Genomic DNA, 21,167 nt, shown 5'->3' with positions numbered 1-21,167 from the left:
ATCACTTGACACTGACACGTCAGATCCAAGGTAGTGATTTGATGAAGTAGTCTTTTTTCTCTCTTCCTCCAGTGGCTGCGAGCGCTCCCCTCCAGCAGGCAGAGCTTCAGCATTGTTTTTGGAGAGTGTCCTTACTGCAGCAAGGTACGTGTGACTGACAGCCGCCCGCACAGTGCTTCATAAAGGCCTTCATGGCAGAGTCAATAGACGTTCAGCATACTTAATTAGCGTGGCTCCATACATCACGTAGCCTTCTCTCTTGCTGAAAGGCTGCTCGTGACAATGCGTCGCATTCAAGTCAGTTTCCCTGGAGCTGCTCGTGTGATAGTGGATCTGTGTGAACGCGGCGACTCAAAGTCACAGACGCTCAGGTCTTGTGTGTATTTGGGGAGTCCTTCATGTTGCAGTCCAATCAGAAATGAGAGCCCACTTCATTTTTCCACAAAGCGATCCTTCACGCCACATTAAACTATAATGAACATTTAATATGCAGAATAAACTCCGGATTCTTCTTCTGTTGCAGCCCATCACTGTGAAAATGGCAGCCCACAAGTCCTGAGAAGTGGCTGTGTTCCTGTCGGCTCCATCTCCACGAAGAAGCGTAGAAATACGATGCTCAGACCAGTTCAATCTGGTCTGATCGAGAGGGGTTAAAATTTCAGTTCACTTTGGCAAACTGCAACGACAGCACCCAGGAGAATGAAGACGACCACGTAGGAGAACCAGGAGAAGCGTTCTTTCCCCGGTGAGGGAACGGCTTCCTGCTCTTCTCCATCCCACCACCATGCACGGCTGAGCTGCCTTTCATCCCGTCTGTCCCAGCGCTCCGTGTGTGTTCGCCTCTGCTGATGGAGCGGTCCTTCCTGTCTGACCGAGGTCATGGCAAGGTCGTCTGTTCTCCTGCCCGTCCATTCAGATTCAGGTTTCTGTTGAAGAAGGTGATTCAAGTGGAACATGATGCTGCAGCACGTGTGAAGAAATACTTCAATAATCTGTAAAGTGAGTGTTTGTGTTTCTTTGCTGAGTCACAACCAGAAGTCTGAATGGTTTCAAACATCTTTATAAATGTTAACTGACAATAAAAGATATATATGTGAAACAGCTTCAAAACAAACAGTGCTCGTGAACACAGTCGTATAAATAAAGGGAGCCTGGACGCTCCAGTGTGTGGTCCTCACACCTGTTTAGGCTGAGCTCTGGCACCAATAGGAGGGCCTCTCAAATAGCATGCAGGTATGGGTCTGGGTCTGGCCGCCTCCTCCTCCTCCTCCTCCTCCTCCTCATCATCATCACTGTCATCTTCATTATACATCACAGGTTCACGCCTCGGCCTCAGTGATCTGGTGGCAGCAGGCTCCTGTAAGTGATCAGCAGCATTCGTTAATGATTATTTGGTTTCCTGATTATCTGATGAACACGTGACTGTATGGACACCGTCAAACAGCTCAAATCCACCGGGCACTGATGGAACACATCAGTGTTTCAAGCAGAACCGCCACAATCCGGATCAGAAGCAGAGAGGGCAAAGAGAATCAGCGGCTTTTCAAAATAAGACACCCTGTGCAAAGTGTTGCTCATTAAAAACAGCCAAAAGAGAAATAATCAGGGTTTGTGTCAAATTCCATTTCCAAAAACGCTCCTTCTTTAGTTCACTACAACAGTCTGGCCTCTGCATTTTTACAGGAGTTAACTAAAATGTATGCATGGACTTCAAATTGTCTTCCTTCATTTCATGTTTATCCTCATATTTTCATCTAAAACCATCTCAAGGTCTTTTCCCCAAGATGAATGACCTGTATCAGATAGAACATCACTCACATTCACATGTTGCCTTTAACTGTAGTCAAGGGAAACTGACATACAGAGCAGATACTCTGTGTGCTTTCAGTCCTTACCTGTTGTGACTGAGGTTTAGTGAGCGGTGGTACTCTCCTGTAGTGAGCTGCCACTGCTTTAGGCTTCTTCATCTCCTCTTCCTCTTCATCATCCACCTCGGCGGGCACAGCCTTGGCTTTGCCGGCCCCTCTGGCTCGTCCTGCTTTCTGTGGAGACAGCGGTCGGATGAGTTGTTCTGCATATTTTCACAGCCTCGCTGCAGTTGGAGCTTCGTTTTCTCTCAGCATGCCTGCTGCTTTAACCACTGGACTCTCACATCGAGTATCAGGTGCTGCTTTGTCACTGCGTGTTTGAAATATCCAGATAAAACTGAACGAGATGCTTTTGTAGAGCGTGACACTTGATAAAATGTACGTTTTTAAAGTTTATTTCGCCTCGCTACAATCATCCAGAAAATAATCACACATTAGACGACACTAGGGGCAAACGACTGAGCGAGTGGCCTTTGTCTCGGCTGACATTCGCTCCTCACTAAATGGCCACTTCTGTTTATCAAACTGGCCAGCACTTTAGCATGGAGATGAAATGACACAAGGAGAGGAGAGCAAATCAGGAGCATAATTGGAGACGAGCTGTGCCGTGGAAAAAGCGTGCATCATCAGCTTCTTCAAATTGGGCCGCTCGCTGCACCCGGAGAGGTCAAGGAGTGATTCTGATGAATTTGAGGAGAATCAAACGGTCCTCCTCCAACTGCAGACCTGTCCGCCCCGCGCTGACACGCTCATTTGTGGGGTCAGATTAACCCTCCCCCTTCACCGCTGTCACGTTTCTCCACAAGATACTCGACAGAGGAAATGGCAAGCTTTGTGACCGGCGATCAAGTTGTTGAACGTTCACTGAATATTCTCCACTGGCTGAACCGTTTCATTAATTTAAAATACAAAATAATCTAACTACTAATAAGTGATCAGACGTTTTGCAGCAAGAGCACATAAATGTCAAACTCTGATTGGTTACTACTCAGAGCTGCTCGTCATTATGAAATAAGGATTCATAAGCTTGGCAACGACTTGGCTTGTGAACATCAAGTGTTTTATACTCGCTCAGTTGTCCTGACAACCGAAAAGTTCTCAATAAGGAGAACTATGATGAAGTTGGTTGTGCTTAAACAGAGTGACCACAGAGAGCAGGAGGTGTGTGTGAACTCTGTTCTACGAAAACTGTTTCAGAGTTCAGACATCTTCACGTAGACTTCAGTCTTTCATCACGTTCTCACCTTTTCTCTGGTGGGTTGATCTTGAACCTTGGTGGTCGACACCCCTGTGGGTCCTTGAGGTGCGGAAAAGTCCAGCCTTCCCATGACCGAAGTGGCCAACACCGCTTTGAGACGCTGGTAGTCCGGCTTGTCTTGGTAGCCCAGAGTTTTCACGTAGAGGAGGAACGCGGCCACTTCATCTGTAGACGGGAACAGAGTGACCGACAAAGTCAGAATGTTTGTGTGGCCTCTGAGAAAATGAAAGATCAAGCCAGATCCATCAGAGTGTTTGATAAAACGTGTCATCTGTAGCACAACTATTATCAGACGTTGGTTTGATTTGACTTTTGGAGACTATTTTTTTAGCACAAGCTTCTCTGTCCTCAATATGAATTCCTAGGAGACTTGAGTCATGCAGCAGCAGACACAGGATGAACCTGAAGGTCTCACAGTCCAGATAATACACTGGCTGGCAATGGATCTCCCCACAGAGAGTAGATTAGACATGCACACAGCTATGGATATGCATTCTGTGTGTATGTGTGGAGGTGTCACACACAGCGAGCTGCAATGCATCACACACTGGCCAGACGACGTGTATGACACATACTGCAGTAGAACTTGCATCTCTCTCTCACACACACACATTCACACACACACAGAGTTGATGCATACCCTGGCTCTTATCTGAGACGGCCAGCCGGGCCTTGTCAGCAAAGGAGCACCCGGTCCCAACCATACATCACACACACTAAGCCCTCACACAGGTGTGACCTCTCCTTATAAAGAGGAGAGATAAAACACGACAAACTTTGAAAGGCATGTCAATGGGACAGCTGTTAAATTGGTACAAAGTTATTCTGGAGCTTCAGGTAACTGAGGGGGAGATGGAGTGTTTTATTCGGGGTGGGGAGCTTCAGTTCTGTGACTCCGGCAGTGACGATTTGATCCTGATGTGGTGTGGACTGTTGTTTCGTCTTGTTTCCACAGACTCTTGGATGAAATCTATTTTTAAAAAGGTCCTGTTCACATCATGTATGTTGTTAGGTCATGTTTAAACCAGAGTTAGCACCTACACAAAGGACTACAACTGAAGGTCCAGTGTGTGAGGTTTAGAGTGCTCAGAAATGAAATATGACAATTAGAATTATGTTTTCATTCATGGACACATGATCAAGCAACAACCTCTGTGGTTGGGAAATGAAGCTGATGCTGAAGTACCAAAAACTAATTCCTCAAGCGTCCACTTGAGGCTGGCTCCAGAAGTGAGTCAGTCTCCATAAGTCCCCATGTTCAAATGTCCAACTTCACAGCAGAAGCCTCTATAGGTCTAGGTCTCTATATTTAATTTCCCCGTTCATGACAACTGTACTGAGGGTGAATTTATATACAACTCACCTGTTCAGATATTAAGGCTTAAAGTTATGCAGAATTAACAGTGTGGCCACTTTGACAGGTGGGTGTTGTTACACCTGCTGCCAGCACTGCATATTTTAATTACTATTATATATATATATTTAAGCACTTCATAATCACCTTGCAATGAGTCTTTTATATGTACAGGCACCAATGGTGGTGGAGTCTGCTGTGATGATAGACACGGAGTTTTGATTTTCCACAGCTACTGTGGTTTCTGTTTCATGTTAGGAAGCAGAGGGTGAGGTGAGGTGGCTGCAATCAAATGTTAAGACTTGTTATTCTCTCATTAGCATTACTGTTATTATATTATCATTGTTACTTATTTAGTTCCATTAAGAATGCATTGTAGGAGCTCACAGATGTCACTATGATTATATTTATTTATAATGATGTGACGAATGATGAATTTAATGCGACTTAACAGTTTTAGAATATTTTGTAACATCAACATCATTCTCGTGATAGAAATTATTTTACAAACCACTTTTGGTGACCAACATCTGGTCCGATTTCTTAAGAAAATAAAACCTGAGGCATGCTGGGACTTGTGTGCCGGCGTTCGACTGCATGTTCACGTTCACACAGTGAAGAATATATCATATGTATTAAAACAGTGACGGCTTCTCCGAACACTGCCAAACTGCTGACAGATATGATCCAATCTGACCAACTTTTCATCTGCAGCACGGTCGTGCAAAAACAATAACCTGCGCTTAAAATGGTAGTTAACAGTTCGGCTGTGTGGAACAATATGTTGTGAGGTACATATGAAGTATGCACACCGTTAACACCTGGCTTAATCACATATGCAGACCTACATGAGTAGGTGAGTCAGAGGAGCGGGGGCAGATGTGGCGCAGCGTTCGACTGAGTGCAGAAAATCACTCGAATGTTACAAATGAACGCCTGAAATAACAGAAAGAAAGCGCTACGTGTGTTTAGAGATTCTTTCCCTGCCACTGCACGCAGCGTATCCTCAGGTCAACCCTGTGATCATACGCTGACAAACACAGCATCACATGATTCTGTGTGGACGGCAGTAGTTGTTTTATGCACCTCATACAGTAGTTAGTGTTATACTAATAAATATAAAGGGATCCTATCAGACATTTTATATTCAGTTATTGCAGTTCTGTTTTTTAATCAAACTTTTTCAAATATTAGACTTTTATAGCAAGACATCTTTAGAAAAGATAGATTTCCTGCAAGTCATGATTGTAAAATCAAAATATCTCTTATCACTCCTCAGCATCTATGTGGATTTTCTATGAGGTCTAGACGCCAAACTCCAACTGTATTCTGACGCTTCAATAAAACATTCCAATCGCGAGTTGTCTGACTGAGTTAATTCTGTGAACCAATACTAAAAAATCCAACACCGTCGACCAACAAAACAAAACCCCTCTGCTCTCACTAAATCTGCCTCAAAGCCAGCCGAGCTGAAGGAAAAGACTTCACTGCGTTTAGTGTGATAAACTCACAAAGTTTCAAAGAAATATTCTCACAGCTGTTTTCATTATTAAACTGAAAAATACAACCAAACACCTGAATTCAAGTTTCTCTCTTACTGAAATGAGATCAGCTTAATGTCCTTGTAACTCATTGTAAAACACACTTTCACACCAACTCTGGTTTGTTACTAAAGGAGTCTGCTCAGGTGGCTTCAGTTCATCATTGAGAGCCTTCTGACGGCATCTGATCTGCATTTTTACTATTCCAAGCCACATTTCCAGAGACTTTAATCCTTAATTTTGTTTTAACAACTACAGTATGAACACCTAAATGCACCATGATGCCCAAAAGAGCCATACCATTACTATACAACTACAACTGCACTGTGCTTCCAGGAGAACTGATGATGCGTGATGCGTCAAAGAAACATTTCCTGATTTTGTTCATTATACCACTTAAGTCCTGATTCAGACAGCAGAACAAGGCAAACATGCAGTAGAACCTTCTTCAAACAGGGTCTGACCAATGACAGTATAAAGAATGGACAGCATATGTGTGATGTCACCCAGACAGGTTTCCGAAGCGCCACTTTAAAGCTCAAAATTTGCGGCTCTAGCTGCTGTCATGTTGCCTGTTTTTCCTCTTTTGCCTCCCAGCTAATCTAAATATCGGCAAAGATGTGGATCACTGGCGGGCCTGAGGTGACCCAAATGACGCCTGCGTGCTCAAACAAGACATCGGTAACAGCAACCACCTGTCAATCAAAGCAACCACACTGTTAACTATTTATAACTGTAAGTCTTAATATCACTTGATCAGGTGAGTTGTATATAAATTCACCCTCAGTACAGTTGTCATGAACGGGGAAATTAGCTACAGAGACCAAAACTGTTTTTTGTACCAGGCTGTAAACATGTTTATTTCTGCTGTGAAGTTGGACATTTGAACAGACTGACTCACTTCTGGAGCCAGCCTCAAGTGGACGCTTGAGGAATTACAGTTTTTAACAATTCTGCATCGGCTTAATTTTCCAGCCACTGAGGTTGCCGCTTGTGTGTGATTCACATGTGTTGAAAAGCTCCATGCACTTTGGTAATTTCAGTTGTTGCTTGTTGCCACGTGTCTTAATTTTAGCTGCCAGCTGTTGTGAGGACACTGTAAAATGAAAGATATGATAGATTATGGAATATTCTCACAGAGGACAGGTTCTAGAACATCTGACCATTTTTCATGTCTCACGTGATCTTTTTATGACGGAAATCTTGTTTAAGATATGCTGTCTGTGCATACAGGAATACTGGTGCACAACAGCTATTATATAGGCGTGCATGTCAGCCCGGTCTCTAAATCTTAAAGTCCCGGTGCTGGATCTCCATTAAAAGAACAGAAGATTAGACGCAGATTCTTCCCCTTTCATTTACAGGCGTGTCGTCTTGTTTCCAAACTGTCAGCTGAACCTGAGGGGAGTAAATGATCCTGTCCTGTAACCTGAAGATGCCCCGCAGACCTGGCTTACCTGTGCTGGCTCCGCTCACTGACAGCTGCTGGACCGAGTCTGGCAGATTATCCATCAGCCTGATAGAGGAGCAAAAAGGAGGATAAAAAAACAGTGAGGAAGTGAGAACAGAAACATCACGAGAGACAGAGTTCAGGGTGGGTGGAACGCGGGAGAACGAGCTGAATCCAAGTCGAGGCAAACTGTCCTACGGGACGTTAACGCTAAAACATTGACAGCCATTTATTTGTTGTAATTATTAGTGTTCGCGTATCGCAGCTCTGGTGCTAGCTCTCTAGTAGATGTTGAGTCAAATCAACATCTCTTCCAACAGTCCCTAAAATTGAAGGTTGTAAGCCTCACAAGGTATTTTATTGCACGACTAGTATTAGATTGTATAAATCTTGGATATTGTGTCCACCCAGTGGGTTTGCTTTTCAGTTTCTCAGCAGATATTTGGCAGGCTTTTAGTGTTCTGTACAATTGATTCCGACTGTAGGCATACCTCAGACATACAGTAATTATCCAGGGAAAATCAAAGAGAAATAGAAAATCCTGTAAGTGTCTACCACCAGCCACGGACATGAACCTCTACATAGCTCTATGTCATTAATCATTTCTGAAAGTAGCAAAGTTAATGGACAACCAGGTGATATTTCTTATACTGTGAAACACAGTGGAGGATTGTTGCTGGGATGATATAGAGCGACCACAGCCTGAACTTTGAAGAGCCTGTGAGGTTTAGGCGTCATGTCACGCCTTGTGTTTCTACTGTATCTCATGAAACTGGACATTTTGGTGTTATTAAAAGAATGCTCACACATTTCTTTATGTGAAGCCTCTGCTTGTAAAAAGAGCACCTACCTGGCCTTGGCCTCCTGGACCTGAGGTGGGTTGTTGTTAACATTGTCCCAAGGCAGAAATCCGCATAACCAGTGAAGAAGACAAAAACCCAAAATCTGGAGGTCGCCACGTCTAGATGGAGCTATAGAGACAGAAAGTTTGTCAGAAAAAAAGAAGACGTCTGATATTTGGCTGGCATTAATATTAAGATCAGATTCAGATCTCCACAAAGACTAAAAGAAAATAAATGTCAGCAGCAGTTTCTCTCATATTACAGAGTGACTGTGTGGTGTTTCAGACAATGGATTGTTCTCCAGAGAAGTCAAGGTTGGACATTCACAGCTCTGGAAAGTTGAGGCATATTTATGATTCCCAAAGAATAAATCCAAAACTCTGCAGCATTGATACTAATTCACACTTATACCCTGTCACCTGTCAACAGGACATGTCTGCTTCACCCATCAAGATGGAGACTGATGACTAAACTGAAGCTAAAACACAGCACTGTGTTTGATTTACAGTCTGTTGTTGCTGTGTGGACAGCGTTCAACAGCACAAAGGAACTACTGTGCTGATGTTTCAAGTATTTAATTATTAAGAGCACTGATAACCGCTGTGTATCTGAACTTTAAATGTCTCCTAAAGGTAACAGATAATTTTTATAACACTCGTATAATGTTGTGTGACGTGTTTAGCGTGTATGTACAGCATGTGCCCTGATTGGTCTCAGCTGAGGAGGTGTAGCTGCCAATGTCACCGCCTCCTGAAGACCTGGTCAAAGATGACTGAAGTGGCACATGCTACGATCCACCTATCCCCTGGTCTCCAATCTGAGTCAGTCTAATCCGATTTAAGTTTTGAGGTGGCCTCGTTTGAACTTAAACTGTACATCGCTTGTGAATACTAACCACTTTCTTTACTCATCTCTGTAGAGGAATCATGTTCGCTACCTGGGGACTGGGCTAGGTTTACACTTGGAAATATTTGTGTTAGAAGCACTCGGGGGGCTGTTTCTGTTTTGAGTTTTTGGTTATTAGAAAATAGTTTAGACAGCAAGATCTTTTGGTTCTATTTATTTTGTTGGTTTGAACATCATCCGCTCGGCCTTTGTTCCTCTTGTAGTTGCCTTACATTTTTTTCTTGTATAATTAATCCAAATTTCAAATAAAAAAATTACTTTATTTTTACCAAATATAACTGGTTTATGTTACTTACCCACACGAGCTGGGACATAACAAGAGCCAAGAATCCTTCAGGAGTTTGATCAGGAACAACAAAATGTAATATTGGAGAATTCAGACTTTGAAGGCATGAGAAACTGTTTGTGTACCAGTCTGACTGTCTTAAGTACAAGTCTGGAGTGTGTTTGCATCGTATTGTGAGCGTGTGTGATTGCATGGGTCTACATTAATGTGTGAGGTCTATCAATACTTGTCGACAGACTCCATCCAGAAGGGTCGAGGCCGGGGAGTTTTAGCAACTCAATACTGTAACGGCCGCCACACATCTCTGGAGAAATTACCTATCGACTGGCTCCATCAGAGGGGAGAAATCTCCTCCCTGAGCCACGGACGGCATTGATCCTCCCCAGCCAACAGGCTGGTCTAAAGAGGAAGCATGGTCACTGCCACAAAGGACCAGATTACATGGAATGGGTGGATACTGGGCAGTAATCTGATTACATGTCAACAAATATGTGGTTTATGAAAGGTAAGTGGGTAGGGTTTCATTTAATGTAGGTACAGAATATGAAGCTGTAGGGATGTGTTGATGAGCAGAGAGCCAAAAATGAATAAAAATAAATGAGTTGAATTTTGAATAAAAGGAAAACTCCAGAGGAAAAAACTGCTCTCTAAAGAACTACTTCTTGAGGAACTAAAAGGTTCCTTTAGCCCGTTGTCTAAGTTTCCACCAGAGTATAAAGACCTGTGATGATTAGACAAATTAGTCATCCTGTACTATTGGAAAGTGCTATCCCCTTCGAGCAGGGATTGTTGTCCCCAGAACTTTAGACCCTGGTCCCTGCAGCCGAGTTCTTTCCTTGTACCTGGAAAATCATCAATGCAGCTACAATAGCCTGACGCCTTCTCTCGTATAGTTTGACAAGTTCAACACTGACACATGACGTGACCAATAGGAGCGCAAAGCACCCTTGCGTGCACAGCTGTAGCTTAAGCAAAAATTATGTTTTATTCATTTCAGTGACCATCATCTTCAGGTCAGGAGCAACATACCAAACTAATCCGACCAATTGGTGTACACTGACACAGCTGTCAAGTGGTGATGAATGCTTCCAGGTGCACTTTCATTCATGAAGCTGATTACATACATGAACATCCATCGTTAGTGTTGTCAGGTGGAACAGTGAAGTCGGTCCCTGCAACCTTACCAATCACCTCTGTCATTTGGGCAAATTTGAATCTACGATTGCCTAACGCCCTCATCTGCTCAGTAATCATTTCAGACTGTCGTCTGATTCCATCATTAGGGTAGTGGGTGGTGCATGTATGTGACTGTAACACCACCACCACTACATCTCAACAACTCTGATAATAAGAGTTCGGCCTGCTTGCCCTTGTGGGTATAACATATGCAGTAAGTCAGCATTACAGCATGGCTTCCTATTGTTGTAAATAATTACCCAACACTTCATTTCTACTGAGAGCCTGTTAAAGGAGAATAAAGATGAAAAATGCACGTGATACTGACACTGGAAAAAGTGTGTGCAACTCCCAGAGCACCATAATAGATTAACAATTAAAAAGATCAACAACTACATTAAGCGTTGCTGCCCTCTGGACGTGCTCTGGGTGTGTTATCGAAGCTCATAATAGCGCTTTGTGCGTCCGCTCTCCTGTATTTAATGCATTTTGCCCTCATATGAGAGATGACACAGGACACTGCTGAGATATGTGTGTGCGCGTACAAGTACACACATAAAACAGCTCTCAAAGGGATGTTGGGCATGCACACGCATGCACGACACATAAATACAGAGCCGCAGCATAAATACACACACACATATACACACCACTCACATGTTCTCTACATGCTTTAGACAGGGAGGTGAGGCGGCGATGGTGTTGTTGCTAATTATCTCCTATTGTTATTCAGATTCCCTAAAGCATGCTGCAGTGTCACACTCTTAACCCTTCTGCTTCACAGTCTTGTCGTTTGGAGACGGTCTTCTGTCCGCTGGACGCCCACTGAATGCCGGTAATTACACCGTTTAGCTCGAGGTTCAAAGGCCTGCCAGTCGGCAGCTGCGTTCGCCAAACCCTCACCATGGCAACCTGTCAACATCTTTGTGGGGAGCCGTGCCATCGGGTCAGGGGAGGGCAGATAAGGGTCCGGGTCCTCGGTCATAATCTCCATGTGAGGCAGAAAACACTCTAATGCTTGTCTGTTTTTTAAGCAGGCGACAAACATATATAGGTATTCTTCTCACAGGTGGAGCTTTCTTCAGGTCTTTGGATGACTGGTGTAATATAGGCAATATAAACAATGATTATCTCTGCCAGGCTTGCAGCACTCTTGCAGCTCCAACAAGAGCACTTGGTGGAAATGGATGCTTACTTTTACATTGTGTGCTTTCATGTAGAATAGCAAAAAGGTGCATCACATTTTTTATAGCTCAACTCTTTCCCTCCCCCTTTCCAAATCAGATTAAAATTGACACGACTTCCATTTGATAGTTATTGCTGACAGGACATTTTCTGGCCCTCTTTTACTTATCGATCGCGTTGATAGAAACAGTACCTGTAGCGATTAGGCAGTCTGAGCCATGCTAACTCACAGTATCGAACTGGAGGGGAGTGGAGTTGGTCGGTGTGGAGCTCGCAGAGGTTATCTTGTGTCTCGGGCCTCGCTCTAACCAAACATCAAAGCCCTTAATTAATGTGGGATGAATACACGATGCAGGTTATGACTTCAGCTAATTAGGGAATTGTTAAACAGAGACGGTACCAGGGAATTCAGAGGGGGCCGTGGATGGAGAATCGATGGTCAATGAAGAGAGGGAGCATGTAGGCAATTTGCCAGTTAATGTGTTCCCAATATCAGCAGAGGGAGGCAGGGGGTGGCGGGGTGGAGAGACTATTTTACATGTATTGACAAGCAAAGACTACAAACAAAAAGGTCAGAGCTTATAGTAGGGTTAATATAGATACTGTAAAAATACCTGAATATTTGACATTCTTGCCACACCAAGCAATAAAAAAGTAGTAAAATCACTAACATGAACAGTCTGAGGTAGGTAAATCAAGGGGAATCTATGTCTTGTGTAGGTCTATTGCTGGTGTTTTGTCCCAACAATGCACCAAGCAGAACATCAGCCACAACAGCAAGGAAACACTGTACCAGAAAACAAAGGACGAAAGTGGAGATAAAAATGAACTTTGGAAGTTACCCACTCGATTTGGCTAACAGACTGCTGACGTTTCACATGTTCTCTGGCTGAACTTTAGAACGCATTTATGTAGGACGGAACAAGGACGGTGGACCCCTACAAGTTCCTGACATTTTTTCATTTCATGCTGTAAAATCCTTCTCTTCACCTACAAAGCTCTTCATGGTCAGGCACCATCATATCTAAAAGAGCTCATAGTACCTTACTACCCCTTTAGAACACTACGCTCTCAGGACGCTGGGTTCCTTGTGGTTCCTATAGTCTCCAAAAGTAGATTGGGAGCCAGAGCGTTCTTGCAGGTTCTCATGGATCGTGCCTACACAGAGATCAGCGATTGGTCGAGCCTGCTGCTGTGGTCCTGCATTATGTCCACTACATTTACTATTATTATGGTTGTCATTGTTACGATGGCCCACACCAATGAGCTTGGTTCTACTCAAGGTTTCTGCCCCTTAAATGTCGCCAAGTGCTTTTTCATGGTGGTATTGTTGAGTCTCTGTCGATAATATTAATTAATAAAGAGTACGGTCTAAATCTGCATGAAATAACTGTGATATATTTAACAGTATCAGCTTGTTGTAGTTGTGAATGTGGAGAATCTGGGAGATTGTTTTAAATACTAGAATAAAAGTAAAACTGCTCGTCTTGGCTCTTAAATATAGCTGTCAGCCCCTTGAGCCGCGTCATGACGCACAGGTCCCGGCTTTATGTGAAGTCAGAGAAAAGCTTATGCAAATGCTATGGTTACTATGGTAACAATCTAGAAACAAGTTTTGTAGATGCCATTTATTTATGCCACTGATTGATGGACATGAACAGTTTCTGCTTTTTTTACCTCATGTTCATGGATAAAGGCTTACCACATCCTTTGTGTGCATCAAGGCTGGTGTATTCGATGGTTCCATTGTGGCCCTTCTTGGGGTTCTCCTTGTACTCTTTGTGGACCCCGTCAGGACAGTATCTGTAGGACAGCCCGTAATCTGCTAGGTAGACCTAAAGCACACAACAAGGCACACAACAAGACACACAGACACACAGACACACAGACACACACACATTACCAATTACAAAGCCATTCAACAAATCAAATTAATTTATCTCGTCTTCACAAAGACATTGAGCAGCGTCTTACTAACCTGTTCAGAGTTTCTGTAACCCAGCATGAGGTTGGCAGCTTTAATGTCTGCATGGACATACTCGTTCTCATGAATATACTCCAGTACAGACACCTGGACACAGGCCAAAAACATAACATGTACAAACAAGAACAAGAATGAAAGTTATGATAAACAGGCTGTGATGAAATAGAAGTAACTGCACAACGTCAGAGGTATGTTCTGTTCATCTCAGGGTTAAAATGAGTCATTACGTGTTTTCAACAATCAATGAACATGAGTCTGTCTTTTTCTCACCAGTGTTTGACCAAGCTGGAGCACAGTGGCCTTCTTCATTCGACCTCCCTTGTGCGCACAGATTTTCTGAAGGTCACTGCCCAGTCGGTCCATGACCATGAAGCGATACCTGAGTGGGAAAAGAGCAGATCAATACCTTTGTTCCTGATTCTGAATAAAATCCCATCTCTGAATTCGAAAAAAAAGTTATAAAAATAAAAAACTGAACGGAAGAAGGAGGTCTGAATCAGACTGATCAGACAGGTCTTTAAATGACATTGAAATAAACTATACGGTGGAATTTCACCAAAAACTGCAACTCCTAACACCGTAAGTAGTAAGATATGGAAGAAGTCAGACACTGTAGTGAGGGGATAGTATACTGGAAATAAATACTGGAGTTTGAACCTATTTGGAAGGCAACAATAAAAAAATAAAAAATCTCAAATAAGAGATTTGGATAAAATTCTAACTTGTGCTAATAAGAAACACAGAATATTGCAGAAATCGAAATAATTTATATGCATAATGGATATAAGACGGTACAAACCATCTGTTATCATGGGGAACGTAAGATCTCTCATCAATAAGATGGAAGAGCTACGGGAAACGACACGCAGTAAGGGAAAAGTCAGTGGACCACAGGCCGGAGTCTGAAGCGGGTCGCTGCAGGAAGGACTCAGCCTTTCATACGTGGGTAGCCCACTCTACCAGTTGAGCCACCAGGGCACCCCTATTTATTTATTAATGAGTATCTGTCTGATCCACCTTGTGTATTGTGAGCAGCTGGTGTGGGATCTGTTGCAGGTGCAATATATTAGAATCTAACCCACAGTAATACAGTAGAATGCAGGGAAATGCTGTTTTTAGCCTGTAAGAAGGAGGAGACATGTGACATAGACATCATCTAATGATCTGATAACGTGTTGTCATGAGTGTTACATCAGTACCTGAGGTCATTGTATTCAGCAAGACCTGAACCCCAGTACGTTGGAATGCCCAGGAAGTCCAGTTTCCTGCGACTCTTCCATTTTTCCACTGGAACAAAAGCAAAGGAATAATTATTTCAATGTGTGTACGCACAATGCTATTTTCACAAACCTAGTTACAGTCTGAAAATACGGAATTACAGGAGTCAAGCCACCAACTTAATTAAAACTCAAAACCACAATGGCTGTATTGAGAAAGCAGAAACCCTGATGCCTTGGATCACATATTTATACCGACAATGAGTCTAAAGGGAATGGTTGGTTTCTACAAAACTTTTGATGAGAGTCTAATGATTACCTAACCTTGACCTAAACCCCAGTCTAACAGCTCTATACTTTTCAAAGAGGAATGTGGTCAAAGGCCCCAAAACTCTATGAAAAGTAAGCAAATGTTTTATCCACAACTCCAATTTGTCCTTGTAAGTGTAATAATGCATGCATGCAAATATCAATCTTAGTGTTTTGAGGGTACAAACACACAACAGCAAACAGACACACACACACACACACACACACAGAGGCTCCAGACAAAGCAGTGGGTCTGGCTCAGAGCTCTATGGCGGCTGGCCTGACTGGCGCTCAACCAGGCTGGCAGGTGGTTAGGGGCTCAGCGGAGGCCCAGCTATCATTACGTGTGAGTGGCTTCCTCCCTCTTGCTCCTCTCCAAACGAAGGCGTTGGAGAGCTCAGACAAGCGCGGAGAGGGGGCTAACTGCCACTGAGGTGCATGTTTGCTTTGGCTTATTATTAATTACTGTGCGGCAGGCAGCAAAGCCTCTGTGTCTGCGGCCACTTCATCAGTCAAACACACACTCATGCTCCAGCGACCTGCCGGGATGCTGGACGGGCGGTGCTACTCACTGCTCTCCGCTTTGGCTGCCCTCTGGTAGAACTTGAGCTCAGAGAACAGGGGGCCATTCTCGTGGTACTCCTGCACGTGAAAGGGCACATTAATACACACCTGCAAACTCGAGAGCAGTCAAAGAGGGTGGCGACATAGTAAAGTAAAATTAGGCTGCAGGGCGGGGAAGGCAATTGTAATGATTTTAATACACAAATGAAGCCTTTTGGAGGGTTTGGAAATTGGAATATGACAAAAACAACATCACGCTTTGATAAACAAATAAGTTTTATTGCATTTTGATTCTTTTAATCACAATGTCTAACAACAGGCGAGATGGGCCACAGGATAAACTGGCACACTGGTGGACAAACACATACAAAGAGGAGAGAACACAGAGGCCCGGGAACAAAGGAAGAAGAGAATGAGATGGAGGAACTTTTCTTTTACATCTCTTCGTCTATTATGTAACTACTTGTACATTTATGTGTTATTCTGTGAGTTAGGGGCCATTAATAACTTGACATGCAATGGTTTTTTAGGTCATTTACAGTAGCTCACAGTTATGAGTTTGAGGTCAGATTTTAAGCTGCATTCCAACTGAAAAAAATGCAGCTACCTTATTCCAATGACAGTATAAAGAATGAACAGAGTATGAGTGACGTCACCCACAGGTTTCAAAAAGCTCGAAATATGCTGCCACCATGTTGGCTGTCCTACCTATTCCACCACCCGGCTAATCTAACAATCGGCAAAAACGTGGATCATCAGCAGACCTGAGCTGGGCTGAATTACACCTGGTTGCTCAAACAAACCATCTGTAAGAGCACATACCTGTCAATCAAAGTGGCCATGCTGTTAATGCTGCGTAATTTAATATCATTTGAACAGGTGTTGTATAAAGATTCACCCTCAGTACAGTTGTCATGAAAGGGGAAATTAGCTATAGAGACCAAAACTGTTTTTTGTACCAGGCTGTAAACATGTTTATTTCTGCTGTGAAGTTGAAATGTTCTGCAGCCAGCCTCCAGTGGCCGCTCGAGGAATTACAGTTTTTGGCACTTCTGCATTGGCTTCATTTCACAGCCATGGAGGTTGTTGCTTGCTCACAATGCAATACAGCATCATCCAGCAAGGTGAAATACGTTTAAGGTCACATTACTGGTAGTTCACTCAAATGTGTGACTCGTTGTCTGGTAGTTGTGATTAAAAAGAAAACTGCTATTGATAACTTTCCAGACTTGTAAATTCTGACAGCAAATTATTAAGAAAAACAAAACATAGGGAGTAAAGGCATCTCGAAGTATATACTAATATTTCAATAGGTTTTATTATTACTCTGAAGATGGATAGGCTGTCTGTGTGTATGTGTGTACTCACCAATTTTATGACAAAGTCAGTGTCTCCTGCAACAGGTCTGTCAACACTGTGGGAGGCTTTGAGATAACAGGAGACAGTGAGGAAAGATGAGGAACAAAATGCAGCCTACAGAGTTGTGATACATGATGTGAACCCTGTACTCTCTGATTAGATTCTTTCAGGAAGAAATGAACCAAACACAATATTGTTCATTAATAGTGTTGTAAATGTTGACAGGTCTTCATAGATTACAGTCGGGAACTGTTACAAAGAACATGACAAGTTAAATATCTGACATTCTTGTATAAATCTGATCTGTTCCAACGACTTCCACAAGATCAGATCAGTGTGTATCTAGCAGAAAAACACATGGAGTCATTCTACTAGTCTGCATGCATGCTGCACAGTGACAGAGTGTGAATGTACAGGGTGTGTGTGTACCAAGATAGATCAGTCCAAAGCCGCCTTGACCAATGATCTTTCCCAGCCTCCATTCCTTCTTGTCTGTGTCGGTCAGTATGAAGCCCTCTGGGAGGGGTTTGGGTAATGCCCTCTTTTTAGGCGGCGCCATGGTAACTGAGTTTTAGAAAGTACAGAAAAAAGTATACAAAATATAGACAAGGTATTAACATTATCTTACACTGACAAGTCTTTTACATTAAAAAAAGAATCACTTTTTACAAATCTGATGATCGCTTAGTTTCCTTCTCATCTTTTTTCCAACATACAGCCAATCATGGACCCTGAGCACATCTGGTACCTACACCGGCACTATGCCTGGAGCTTGACAAGGACTCATGGGTATCTTATCATCAGTGTTGTGAAAATTGTTATTATTTTATGAATAGGCCTATTCAGTGCCGTTCTTAAAGTTTCTGTGCAGTATCAGTGTTGTAACGTTAGCTGAGCTAGCAGCTCAGAGAGTGTGTCAGTGCAGCTACTATCTGCACAGTGGGAAGAACTGATTTAACAGGAGGGGGAAAGAATGGAGCAGTCGGTTGGTGATGAAAGCTGCCACCTTCCTCCAGATCAGCCTATAGTGATTTCAGTCACTACAGAAAGTTTATAGCACAATGACATTTGACCTGGATCAATCAACAACACTACTGAACATGGGCGTAGCAGACACGGGGCACTTCACATATCTGTGCCCTCTGTCCCCCGCACTTTTTACAGCCATTACAACCACTAAATTTATTTATAACGTGTGGAAAAGTGTTTTTCCGAGCCACCTCTAAAGGCATCATGAACAAACGCTGCTGTCTGTGTGATCAGAGAAGGTTTATTAAATATTGTATTGAGTATCTTTGGTGTGATTCAGATATGAGCAGTGATTCTGTATAAACATGTGTAATATTATTCTAAAGTACCAATACTCTTACTTGAGTCACGTTACTATTTTGGTTACTCTAAGATTACTCACTTCTGGGTAGAAAATAAGAATAGAAATGTATTTGTATTCCTTTCACTGTTATTTTTGTAAAGATTTATCTTTGTGGTAGTTAAAGTTTAAAGTACATGAATTTGCTGATTGCTGATTATAATTTTGATTGAATGATTGCATTAATGTTATACATTGGCCTATCACAGATGATATGTATATTTCATTCTTTTTTTTTTTAAATTCATGTAGGTCTAGCCCCCACACAAACATTAACATCATAGTTATTTAACTGTAGAGGATAAGAGATTTAGTTACTTTTTACTTATTAACTTTTAACTTATTAACTGTTATTTTATTTTGATTATATTATTGTTTCTACTTGGGTCTAAAAGAAATCTAGAAGTGATGATATTATTTTGTAATATAGTTCATCAGGAGAGCCTGTAGCCTTTGAGACCCTTAGTTCAAAAGGGAATTACTTTGTTTCTTTGTCATTTCAGGCATAGGTCATACCATTTTTTTAATTGATTAATTTTTAACATCTGTGCTGTCATAGTTGATGATAAAATAGCTACATCTTAATGTTGATATGTCTATTGTTGTGTCACTTCCACTTGTCACTTCTTGCCATTAAATTAAATGATGTGGCTTATTACCCTGTTAGCTTGTCACTTCAATTCAATTTTGGTGCTGATCATTTTAAACAGGAATGGCGTTTTACAGAACTTTTGGTGTTCAGTAGGAATGTGCGATATGTCATCGTTTACGATATATCGTCAAAAGCATTCCCCACGGTAAGAATATGTCATGCCACAATAAAAACGATAAATTCCCATTAATGACGTATGTATGTGCTCGACACACTCGCAGCCCAACATGCATATTGACAAACATGGTGGAAGGCGGAGCAGATACGCCGGGCAGTGAGTTCTTTCCTCACGCTCCGGCCGCCAATCAGACACTGGGTCGAACCTCCACAGACAGCCTGAAATGTCTCTGAAGCAGAGACTATCCAGGTGGACTCATGGACTAAACTCTGATCATCTACCTGTGTGTGTTCTCACTTTGTTTATTTCATGTACCAACTTCTAAATCTGATCCGACTCACAGTTTACGCAGCAAAATATAATGACACGAAGAAGTTTAATTTGATTTGATGATTAGACAGTGATCGAGCTGGAGAGACAGACAGACAGACAGACAGACAGACAGACAGACAGACAGACAGACAACAATAACAGAGAGCGAGCACCGGCCTTGATAAAGCTGTTATTAATCAGAGAAATAAAAAGTTATTTCCTGATTGTTTCACAGGTCACATTCAGCAGGTATAGACACGCCCACCACCAGCTCCCCCTAGCCTTTATTATTATTATTTTGGTGATAGATTTATAGTCAAAAAGATTAGGCTGAACTGGTGTTTATTTATCGTCGTTTCTATCGTTACCGTGATAATAATTATCGGGATACATCTTTTAGTCCATATCGCCCATCCCTCGTGTTCAGTGCTGTCATTTCACGTTTAATTATGTGGCTACTCACCCTGTCGATGCTCCAGGGTCATTCTGTGTCAGCCAGAGTTTGGCAGCTTTAGATTTGAGATTTTGATAGTATATCATTTTAAAAGAACTAAAGTCGGTTCCCTGGTGCTGTGCTGTTTGTGGTCATGTGGTTCTTTAGCTGCTAAGGAGAGATGCAACTGAAAGCGAGAGGATGACGAATCACTCAACAGACCTCTGAACAGTTTGTCCCCCTCACTTCTAAAACGACGGCTACGCCCCTGCTGCTCAACACTCATACAACACTGCAGTGAGTTTCAGTTTGGTGACACTTTGATTCATCCAGGTTCATCAGCGTGTTGATACACTGCCTTACTGTGACACTGTACTATCACGGACATGTTAAAGGAAACGTTTTCAAACATGGAAGTGCCTTTTGGGGGAGAAGTCAGGCTCCTGTCCCGTGTGACACACACTAATAAGGACGTTATAACTTGTTATAACCCTGGCTGTAGCTTAGCTCCTCAGGCTTCGTGTATTTTCAGCTGGTTTAGGGACTTTTAGGGAAACTCTGAAGGGAAGTGAGTCTGTTATATGAAACCGTTACAGTGGCATGAAACACAACACACACTAAAACACGGGACAGTTGATAAATCATATAAATCATCCGGAGTCCGTCAAACACGCTGTTTACTGACGAACACTAGTTAAAATTCATCCTGAATAAAAGCGTTTGGACAATGTAGCATCAGACTAGCGGCTAACCTAGCTAGTAGCTGTTTAATATGACTCACAAGATATTCGTCGAGAGTCCAAGACGTGCGTCGTCAGTTGAGCTTCCCGTACGGAAACATGTCGCCGAGATGTGGTAAATAATATTTCACTTGCTAAAATGTTCAGCCTGTTTTCATAAACTGTTCCTCGACTACCCGGCGACAAACAAACCAAAGCGCTTCCTGAAAGTTGTCCCTCCCGTTTACGCCAAACAGCCAATGGC

The 21,167-nt window shown here is 42.6% G+C and overlaps 2 protein-coding genes across 4 annotated transcripts in view; one reads left to right on the top strand and one right to left on the bottom strand.

Annotated features, from left to right (window-relative positions):
- The window catches only part of fancl (FA complementation group L), a 27,223-nt gene extending 26,565 nt beyond the window's left edge, over positions 1-658 (top strand). For 2 of the 3 annotated variants that reach the window (XM_027277713.1, XM_027277712.1), the window contains one exon: positions 73-209. In XM_027277713.1, coding sequence (XP_027133514.1) covers positions 73-183 — 111 coding nt within the window. In that variant the 3' untranslated portion in view covers positions 184-209. Of the gene's footprint in view, positions 1-72; positions 210-523 lie in introns of those variants that run through there. The other variant, XM_027277714.1, reaches the window with a different exon arrangement.
- Positions 214-21,167, bottom strand: LOC104928963 (serine/threonine-protein kinase VRK1). Its single transcript, XM_010743370.3, has 14 exons — positions 20,965-21,167; positions 17,729-17,863; positions 17,309-17,364; positions 15,949-16,018; positions 15,050-15,137; positions 14,121-14,229; positions 13,845-13,937; positions 13,569-13,701; positions 8,322-8,442; positions 7,479-7,537; positions 3,113-3,291; positions 1,896-2,042; positions 1,181-1,357; positions 214-926 (listed from the first exon to the last, which is right to left on the bottom strand). The coding sequence occupies exons 2-14, from the start codon at positions 17,856-17,858 to the stop codon at positions 651-653; spliced, it is 1,638 nt and encodes a 545-aa protein (XP_010741672.2). The 5' UTR covers positions 17,859-17,863; positions 20,965-21,167; the 3' UTR covers positions 214-650.

Source organism: Larimichthys crocea, chromosome III, assembly GCF_000972845.2.
Source record: "Larimichthys crocea isolate SSNF chromosome III, L_crocea_2.0, whole genome shotgun sequence".
Classification (NCBI taxonomy): Eukaryota; Metazoa; Chordata; class Actinopteri; family Sciaenidae; genus Larimichthys; species Larimichthys crocea.
Note: the sequence above shows the minus strand (reverse complement) of the source record. Positions and strands in the feature narration are given on the sequence as shown.